Genomic DNA, 10,240 nt, shown 5'->3' with positions numbered 1-10,240 from the left:
GCAAATTTATTTTTGGGGTGGTGAAAATGTTCAAAAATTGACTGGTGATGTTTGTGCAACTCTGAACACACTAAAAAAACCGTTGAATTATACTGTATGGATTATCTCTACCGAGTGTGATTCTAATATTTAAATTGTCAACGAATAATATCAAAGCATTTTATAATGTCATATTTTTCCCATTTCATTCTTCTGGCCAGCGGTCTCCTCACTTCGTGACATTACAATACATCAGCAGACAAATTTTCAGCAAGCACTCCAATGTATGTATAATTATTTTTAAATTTACATATACATGAACTACTTTACTAATACATGTGCACAGAAAATATACACAAAATAAATATTAAAGAGGAAGAAAAAAGATGAAAATAGTATTTTAAGTAAATTTATGTATTTATGACTCAAAATATTTCAGCTCTCACTAAAAATACTTTTTTTGTAAAGAACAATGGAATTGATTATAATGCATCATTATTTTGAAAAATTCTGGTTTAACGCTGTGATACAGCTTTTGGAAGGTCTGGTTCTATGGTGGGTCCACTGTGATCCTTGGCTTTCAGGGGCGTCACAGCTTTAAGAGTTTCCTCACATTGATAAGAAGAGTAAAAATGGAACCAGTCCTCCATCAGCTATGCTGTATTCATAATTCAATCCTATCCACCAAGATTTTTGTTCAAAAACAGCTGGTAAGTTTCAGTCTTCTCTGGTATTACTTGCGCCAATGTATTGGAAATGACAACGAAGTCCAATAAAGCCCTGCTTTTTCTCATAACGACTACCTCGGTGCTTTTTCAACATACCAAGCTCTAAAAAAAATCTCTGTGGGGTTTGGCCGCTGAGGGCGAGACGTTACTCTCACGAAAGTCGGGGCGTGCAGCTGCGGACGCGCGCACGCACGTATGCACGCACGCACGCATTACGTCGATGCGCGACCTGGTCAAGAGGTGCTAGGAGAGCAGCAGGGCTTGGTGCTGAACGCTGGGTCCTGTGCGGAAGGCTGTAGAGTTGCCGGGAGGTGCGTGCGGTCCCGGGAGGGTGAAGGGGGTGGGTGGCCCGGGAGACCGTGTGGAGGCCAGGGGATCGGGGACAGGTTGGGGGTGGAGGACGTGGGGGACGGACTGTAGGCCGTGTGGGACATGGGCGGGAGGCCGGGAGGAGGGGGCGTGTTCGAGATGGAGGGTCCTCCTCGCCCCGGGGTCCCCATCAGCGGGGCGGTTCGGGCACAGGGCGGCGGAGGTCGCGGTCCTGGCGCCCGGATGGGCGAGGTCCATTGTGGCGGCCGGGCCCCTGCGTACGGTGGAGCTACCAGAGGTGAGGGCCGAATTCTGTGTCAGCCACTTCATCAAGAAGGTGGTTGCAGCTACCTGATGGAATCAAAATGATTTGTCCTGTCATCAGGTGACGGTGAAGACTGATGTGTACGGTTTTCTGTTTCAGATATCAGCCACGTTTTCAAGATGTCGTATATGCTTCCACATTTACACAACGGCTGGCAGGTGGACCAAGCCATCCTTTCTGAGGAGGACCGAGTTGTCGTCATTAGGTTTGGACATGATTGGGATCCTACTTGTATGAAAATGGATGAAGTTCTATATAGCATAGCTGAAAAGGTAAATGTTCTTAGTGTGGGGTGCAGTAATCAGTTTAATAATTTCATTGTGCTTGAATTTCTTTTGCTTTGCCAGTTGGCAGTAAAATTTTAAAAAAGTGAGGTTAAAAACTGCATCCTATACTCCATTCAGTGTAAACAGATTCGCCATATAAAGAGAAGAACCAGGATTAATGTACAGACTGATTCTTTGTGATTTGAGGATGTGCTCCCTGAAATTGTACAGAGTTCAGGTCTTTTTCTGGGAGACTATGCATAGTTCTTTTCAAAATGTAAAGAGGTTCATGACCCCCTCCCTACATAAGTCAGTAATTTCTATTGATAGGGTGTTTTTCAAAATTCATATCTGCCTTGCAGTGAAAGAACAGATTTGCAGACTTTGGCAAGAGCATTGGAACTTACTGTAGCTTAGTTAGAAAAAGATGGCCTTTTTGGTACCCTGTTTGTTTTATTTATAAAACAGAACATCTATGTAGTAAATCCTGTTCTTTTTCTTGGTGGTTTTTTTTCTTTTACCCCACCATGCTCTTTTTAAGTCACTTGATTTATAGTTTTGAGTGATTCACATGTAGGTAACATTAGAAGAAAAGTAGAGTTGTGCTTTGTTAGAACTAATTTTCCTAATTTTTAACATTAGTGCACTGGGTAGTCTGTGGCACTTGTTTGCTGACAATAAACGTGCAGTTTTAGGACCCTATTATACAACCAGAGGTTTAATTCTTTTTCTGTAATTTCCTGATGGATGACTTGATTTTTACAGTTGTAGCAATAGGGCAAAAAACAAAAATATTAAGGTTTTAATGAAATAATATTCTATAAATAATTTGAGAGGTCATTCCTTTGAATGGAGAGTAAAAGTAATAGAAACACTGAAACAGTTTTTTCTCTCTTGGGGGTAGGAGATAATGCTAATGTAAGCTGAGTTAAAACAACTCCTTTGAGTAAATAGTAACTATATATGTTATATCAAGAAAAGGAAAAATTGTCTTTCTTTTTACTATCTCCTATGTAGTAGGAAGGGCAACGTGAGGTTGGGGTGGTTGCTTTATGGACTTTACGGGCTATTGTTATGCTTTACTAGTGCTTATTAAAATGCTGCTCAGAGATTCTGATTCTATAGGTCTGGGGTGGAGTCTAAGAAATTGTTTTTTAAAGAAGCTCCCCAGGGAATTCTGGCCTCACTTTCCGAAACACTTCAGTTGAGGTGAGGATGAGAGTAGTGAGTACTTCGACTATTAGCCATTTTTTAGCCTCTTTCTCTTGGACACGGAGATACTGAGAAGCTTAGTAGACACCTGGGGAATTCAGGAGATCAGTAGTTCTCTCACCAGCTGAGGACCTTCCCAACCATCTGACCTCCTCTAACATCACAAGGAGGGAGGAGAATCGTTATCAGCATCAGCAGCCCAAGGCTGATTCCTATGAGACAGTGGTCAGACACACCTCCTCTCTCCAACCTTTTTACCAATTCTGACACCGTCCCTCCCACAGAACTCTCTACTTCTCTGCTGGGTTCGATAATTCATTGCAGTGACCACACAGGACTCACAGACAATACTCACGATTATGGGGTTTATTAGGGAAGTTAACAGGTTATAATTCAGGATCAGAAACGACTCCGGATACAGTTCTTCCGTCAGGACAGCTTCTTCTCAGCCGTGCCCGCAGGCAGGCCTCTCTCTGGCCGTCGGCCTGGCCTTTGCCTTGCTCAGGCAAGTGTTACAAAGCTCTTTAGCTCTGCCAGTAGTACCTGGAGGCACCCTACTCTGCCAGGAAGCCTCCTGCCTGAAGGTGCTCAGCTTTCTCGCTCTGTGGGCTGGGAAGTCCACTGCACCATCTCCTAGTTCTGCTGCCACTGTTTCTCTGCCACTGCTTCTCCGCCATCTCTTGCTGTCCCCAGCATTACAGCTCTCTCTGTCTGATTCCTGGGTCCAGGAGGTTCCCAGCACAGGAATCCCCAATCCAAAGGATGCACTCCACTCCTAGCTCTTCTTTCTTGGTGGTAGTGTGGTCCCCCTTTCTGCCTCTGGGATGGCTCATTTTAAACTTAGCAAGACGGTAAAACTGACCAGTCCCTTCAGTAGGGTTCTGTATACCTTATTTGCATGGTCCCACCCCCACAGGGTGCCATGCATCTTATTTGCATTATTAGCAAGCTGTCCCATCCTCCTTGGTGGGCCACAAACACCTTATTTGCATAACCCCACCCAATCATTTGGTGAGAGTTAAAAGACCATGGTGAGAAAGGCCATATAAAAGTGATCCAACACAAGTGGCCAGAGGTAATGAGTGAGATGGTACCAGGGAACCATTTAAACATTGCTTAATGTGGAATGGGTAAGGGCAAATACTGCTGTAATTCAGTGAAAAATTGACTAAAAGCAATTTTCAGATAAGTGAATCATTGGTGTATTGACTGAAATCATTTGGGATATGTGTTCTGGAACTTTTCACTATTCTACCTTGCAGGTAGCAGCATAAACATCAAGTGATGCCCAGATCCCCCTGCCATCACTGTGAGGCTAGGATGGCTAGAGATGAGGGTCGTGGCTCTCCAGATCTAAGCAAAGCTCAGCAAGATGCTGTTAGCTAGGAAACAGACTTTCTGTGTATTAATGTAAGTTTTAGGGACTTTCACCAGACTTGTTCTCTGCTTCTCTAATTCCTTTATTTCATTCTCCAATCTGAATCACTGTGTTCCTAGTGGACACACTTTACATGATATTGAATCTAATGAAAAGGACAGTTTGATTCGGCTCACTTACAGCAATTTTCTCTGATCTTTTAATTTACTTTTTTGCATGTCCAAAATTTGGATTTATTTTTAATCAGCTTTTACTGTTAAAGCATAGTTATTCAAATTGCAAACTTGAAATACATTCAAGGACTATTAATGTTTTATTTCCTCCTTTTTAGTGTAAGGGCAAAATATGAATTTACAATTCTAGAAGCCCTTTATGGGGAAGGTCAATGGGAATTTTTGAAATTTAAGGTTATAGTGTAAAGAACAATATAACTCTCTATTTAAAAATCTCCCTCTGCAGAAATGACATATAGTGGGGGATCGTCCTCATCATGTCACGAGCCCTGTTTGGATATCACAGCTGTTTTAAAGTGAGTAAAAGTTGCAAATGTTGAGGCTGGACTTGATTATACTGTTTTTCCTACACGTGGTATATTGACTTGCTGCTTATAAAAGGTCCACCCCACTTCATACTGGATTAGTTTTAAGCCATATACAGAATAAAGGAAGTTAGTCTGAAGACATAGGAGGCATGTTAAAGAGTTTACAGATATCTGGGGGGCTTGCTGTTAATTATGGACAACTTATTTGGTGGAATGATAATAAATTTTCCTGTTTAGCAGCTGATTTTACACACAAGTTTGAATAGAGACTATTTAATGTACATTTGAGCTTTCTTTCCATTTTGAAGGAATATAGTTTATAAAAGCAATGCTTTAGGGTTCACAGCTACCTAAATCCCATGATGAGTAAGAATAAATGGGACATTTAATTTTTGTGAGATAAAAAGTCCACACAGTGAATCTAAAAATGTGTAAAATCTCAGTCATCTCATTGACTCATGATCATACATTCTAATAAAATTATGTATGAAGCAAATATTTATGGGGCTTTTTCAGACTGATATTAGGGGATTAGTCTGAAGTGTTACCTTAAGAATTACAGAGAATCAGTTGATCTGGTTGAAGCTGATGCACAGATAAGGAGTCTCATTAGGAACAAATAAGGTGCATATTTTTTGGGTTTGCTATGAATTTGTGTCTCTCGGTATAAGTAGCCTTGTAGTTAGCAGATAGAGAATCGAGTTAGACTCTGCCACTTACTAGCTGTCTAATCTTAAATAAGTTGTCTGTGACTCATTTTACTCATCTGTAAAAAGGGCTAATAGTACCTAACTTAAAGGTTGTTGTGAGGATTCAGTGAGTTAACATAAAGGCTTCAAGAACAGTTCCTTCTCACATAGTAGTATATTCAGTAATTGTTAGCCACTTTATTATCATTTGGAAACCCTGGTGGCATAGTGGTTAAGTGCTACAGCTGCTAACCAAAAGGTCAGCAGTTCAGATTAACCAGGCACTCCTTTGAAACTGTGGGGCAGTTCTACTCTGTCCTATAGGTCGTTATGAGTCGGAATCGACTCAACGGCAGTGGGGTAAATTGTTACCATTACCAGTACCAGTTACTGTCAAGTTGACTCCGACTTATGACGAACCCATGTATGTCAGTGTACAACTATGCTCTGTAGGGTTTTCAAAGGCTAATTTTTCAGAAGTAGATTGTCAGGCCTTGGTTCGGCTGCTAACCAAAAGGTCAGCAGTTCAGATCAACCAGGCACTCCTTTGAAACGCTATGGGGCAGTTTTACTCTGTCCTGTGGGGTCACTATGAGTTGGAATAGATTTCATGGCAATGGGTTTTGGTTTTTTCCCTGAGGCTCCTCTGGGCGGGCTCAAATCCCCAAGCTTTTGGTTAGCAGCCCAGCATTTAACAGTTTATACCAATCAAGGACTCCATTATTATCATTAACCTGTCTCAGATTGCAAAATTTGCAAGAGTTATTGTGAGTAGAGTTAAGTAGAGCAAGTATTGTTAGGTGAGTCAAGTCGGTTCCAACTCACAGTGACCCTGTGTACACCAGAAAAACACACTGACCAGTCCTGCACCATCCTCACAATTGTTGCTATGCTTGAGCCCATTGTTGCAGCCACTGTGTCAATCCATCTTGTTGAGGGGTCTTCCTGTTTTTCACTGACCTTCTACTCTGCCAAGCATGATGTTCTTCTCCATGTACTAGTCCCTCCTGATAACATGTCCAAAGTGTGTGAGATGAAGTCTCACCATCCTTCTAAGGAGCATTCTGGCTGTACTTTTACCAAAACAGATTTGTTCATTCTTCTGGCAGTCCATGGAATTTTCAATATTATTCTCCAACACCATAATTCAAAGGCATCGATTCATCTTTAGCCTTCTTTATTCATTGTCCAGCTTTCACATGCATATGAGGCAATTGAAAACACCATGGCTGGAGTCAGGCGTACCTTAGTCCTTAAAGTGACATCTTTGCTTTTTAACACTTTAAAGAGATCTTTTCCAGCTGATTTGCCTAATGCAACGCGTCATTTGATTTCTTGACTGCTGCTTCCATGGGTGTTGATTGTGGATCCAAGTAAAATGAAATCCTTGACAACTTCAATAATTTCTCCGTTTATCGTGATGTTGCTTATTGGTCCAGTTGTGAGGATTTTTGTTTTCTTTATGTTGACGTGTAACCCATACTGAAGACTGTGGTCTTTGATCTTCATCTAAGCGCTTCAAGTCCTCTTCACTTTCAGCAAGCAAGGTTGTGTCATCTATATATTGCAGATTGTTAATCAGGGCATATATTGGTTTTAGAAAATACAGGTAGTCCCCAACTTAAGACAGGGCTTCATTCCAACGACTCTATCGAAAGTCAGTTCTGACATAAGTTGAATACCTCTTTTTTTTCTAATTGTGCTTTAAGTGAAAGTTTATAGCTCAAGTTAATTTCTCATACAAAAATTTATACACATACTGTTATGTGACACTAGTTGCAATCCCTGTAATGTGACAGCACACTCCCCCTTTCCACTTCGGGTTTCCTGTATCCATCCAACCAGGTCCTGTCCCTTTCTGCCTTCTCATCCTGCCTCCGGAGAGGAGCTGCCTATTTGATCTCGTGTATCTGCTTGAGCTAAGAAGTACATTCTTCACAAGTATTTCTTTATGTTTTATATTCCAGTCTAATCTTTGTCTGAAGAGTGGTCTCTGGGAATGGTTTTAGTTCTGGATTAGTAGAGCGTCTAGGGGCCATGGCTTTGAGGGTTCCTCCAGTCTCAGTCAGACCATTAAGTCTGGTCTTTTTACGTGAATTTGAGTTCTGCTCCACACTTTTCTCCTGCTCCGTCAGGGACTCTCTGCTGCGTTCCCTGTCAAGGTGGTCAACGGTGGTAGCTGGACATGGTCTAGTTCTTCTGGTCTCAGGTTGGTGGAGTTTCTGGTTTATGTGGCCCTTTTGTCTCTTGGGCTAATATTTTCTTGTGTCTCTGGTGATCTTCATTCTCCTTTGCTCCAAGTGGGTTGGGACCAATTGATATATTTTAGATGGCTGTTCACTAGCTTTTAAGACCCCAGATGCCACTCACCAAAGTGGGATGCAGAACATTTTCTTAATAAACTTTGTTAAGCCATTTGACCTAGATGTCCCCTGAAACCATGCTCCCCAAACCTCCACCCCTGCTACTCTGTCCCTCGAAGTGCTTAGTTGTATTCGGGAAACTTCTTAGCTTTTTGTTTAGTGCAGTTGTGTTGGCTTCTCTTGTATTATGTGTTGTCCTTCCCTTCACCTAAGATAATTCTTGTCTACTATCTAGTTAGTGAATACCCCTCTCCCTCCCTCTCCACTCTCTTAACCATCAAAGAATGTTTTTTTCTGTGTTTAAACCTTTTGAGTTCTTTTAATAGTGGTCTCATACAATATTTGCCCTTTCATGACTGACTAATTGCACTCAGCATAATGCCTTCCAGATGCATCCATGTTATGAGGTATTTCACGGATTGTTCGTTGTTCTTTATCATTGTGTAGTATTCCGTTGTGTGAATGTACCATAATTTGTTTATCCATTCGTCCGTTGATGGGCACTTAGGTTGTTTCCATCTTTTTGCTATTGTGAACAGTGCTGCAGTGAACTTGGGTATGCATTTATCTATTTGTGTGACGGCTCTTATTTCTCTAGAATATATTCCAAGGAGTGGGATTGCTGGATCGTATGGTACTTCCATTTCTAGCTTTTTAAGGAAGTGCCAAATTGATTTCCAAAGTGGTTGTAACATTTTACATTCCCACCAACAGCGTGTAAGTGTTCCAGTCTCTCTACAACCTCTCCAACATTTATTATTTTGTGTTTTTTTGATTAATGCTAGCCTTGTTGGGGTGAGATGGTATCTCATTGTAGTTTTGATTTGCATTTTTCTAATGCCTAATGATCGTGAGCATTTCCTCATGTGTCTGTTAGCTGCCTAAATGACTTCTTTGGTGAAATGTCTTTTTGTTGTTGAGGTTTTGCAGTTATCTTGTAGATTTTAGAGATTAGACGCTGATCGAATTTGTCGTAGCCAAAACTTTTTTCTAGTCTGTAGGTTGTCTTTTTACTCATTTGGTGAAGTCTTTTGATGAGCATAAGGGTTTGATTTTTAGGAGCTTCCAGTTATCTAGTTTCTCTTCTGGTGTTTGTGCATTGTTACTTATGGTTTGTATTCTGTTTATGCCATGTATCAGGGCTCCTGGTGTTGTCCCTATTTTTTCTTTCATAATCTTTAGCATTTTAGAGTTTACATTTAGGTCCTTAATCTATTTCGAGTTAGTTTTTGTGCATGGTGTGAAGTATAGGTCTTGTTTCAGTCTTTTGCAGATGGATATCTAGTTATGCTAGCACCATTTGTTAAAGAGACTGTCTTTTCCCCAATTGATGGACTTGGGGCCTTTGTCAAATATCAGCTGCTCATAGATGGATGAATTTATGTCTGGATTCTCAATTCTGTTCCACTGGTCTATGTATCTGTTGTACCAGTACCAGGTTGTTTCAGCTACTGTGGCAGTATAATAGGTTCTAAAATCAGGGAGTGTGAGGCTTCCCACTTTGTTGTTGTTCTTCAGCAATACTTTACCTATCCGGGGCCTCTTCCCTTTCCATCTGAAGTTGGTGATTTGTTTCTCCATCTCATTAAAAAATGCTGTTGGAATTTGGATCAAGATTGCATTGTATCTGTAGATTGCTTTGAGTGGAATTGACGTTTTCACAACGTTGAGTCTTTCTATCTATGAGCAAGGTATGTTTTTCCACTTATACAGGTCTCTTGGTTTCTTGTAGTAGTGTCTTGTAGTTTTCTTTGTATAGGTCTTTTATGCCTCTGGTTAGATTTGTTGCTAAGTGTTTTATCTTCTTGGGGGCTATTGTAAATGGTATTGATTTGATGATTTCCTCTCAGAAGTTCTCTTTGTTGGTGTAGAGGAATCCAACTGATTTTTGTATGTTTTTATCTTGTATCCTGATACTTTGCTGAAATCTTCTATTAGTGCCAGTAGTTTTCTTGTGGATTCTTCAGGGTTTTCTGTGTATAAGATCATATTATCTACAAATAGAGATACTTATACTTCTTCCTTACCAATCTGAATGCCCTTTATTTCTTTTCCTAGCCTAATTGCTCTGGCTAGGACCTCCAGCACAGTGTTGAATAAGAGTGGTGATAAAGGGCATCCTTGTCTGGTTCCTGTTCTCAAGGGGAATGCTTTCAGACTCTCTCCATTTAGGATGATGTTGGCTGTTGGCTTTGTATAAATACCCTTAATTATGTTGAGGAATTTCCCTTCTGTTCCTATTTTGCTGACAGTTTTTATCGTGAATGGGTGTTGGACTTGGTCAAATGCCTTTTCTGCATCGATTGATAAGATCATGTGATTCTTGTCTTTTATTTATATGATGGATTACATTGATTGTTTTTCTAATGTTGAACTATCCCTGAATACCTGGTATGAATCTCACGTGGTCATGGTGAATTATTTTTTTGATATGTTGTTGAATTCTATTG

General features: G+C 40.7%; 1 protein-coding gene across 3 annotated transcripts in view; it reads left to right on the top strand.

Annotated features, from left to right (window-relative positions):
- Positions 1-931: 931 nt before the first annotated feature.
- Positions 932-10,240, top strand: part of TXNL4A (thioredoxin like 4A) — a 24,675-nt gene continuing 15,366 nt past the window's right edge. The window contains exons 1-3 of one of the 3 annotated variants that reach the window (XM_023741231.1): positions 1,490-1,613; positions 4,082-4,229; positions 4,657-4,726. In XM_023741231.1, the coding sequence (XP_023596999.1) occupies positions 4,688-4,726 (39 nt within the window). In that variant the 5' untranslated portion in view covers positions 1,490-1,613; positions 4,082-4,229; positions 4,657-4,687. Of the gene's footprint in view, positions 1,019-1,440; positions 1,614-4,081; positions 4,230-4,656; positions 4,727-10,240 lie in introns of those variants that run through there. The other 2 variants (XM_004386909.2, XM_023741230.1) reach the window with 2 other exon arrangements.

Source organism: Trichechus manatus, unplaced genomic scaffold (assembly GCF_000243295.1).
Source record: "Trichechus manatus latirostris isolate Lorelei unplaced genomic scaffold, TriManLat1.0 scaffold00176, whole genome shotgun sequence".
Classification (NCBI taxonomy): domain Eukaryota; kingdom Metazoa; phylum Chordata; class Mammalia; order Sirenia; family Trichechidae; genus Trichechus; species Trichechus manatus.
Note: the sequence above shows the minus strand (reverse complement) of the source record. Positions and strands in the feature narration are given on the sequence as shown.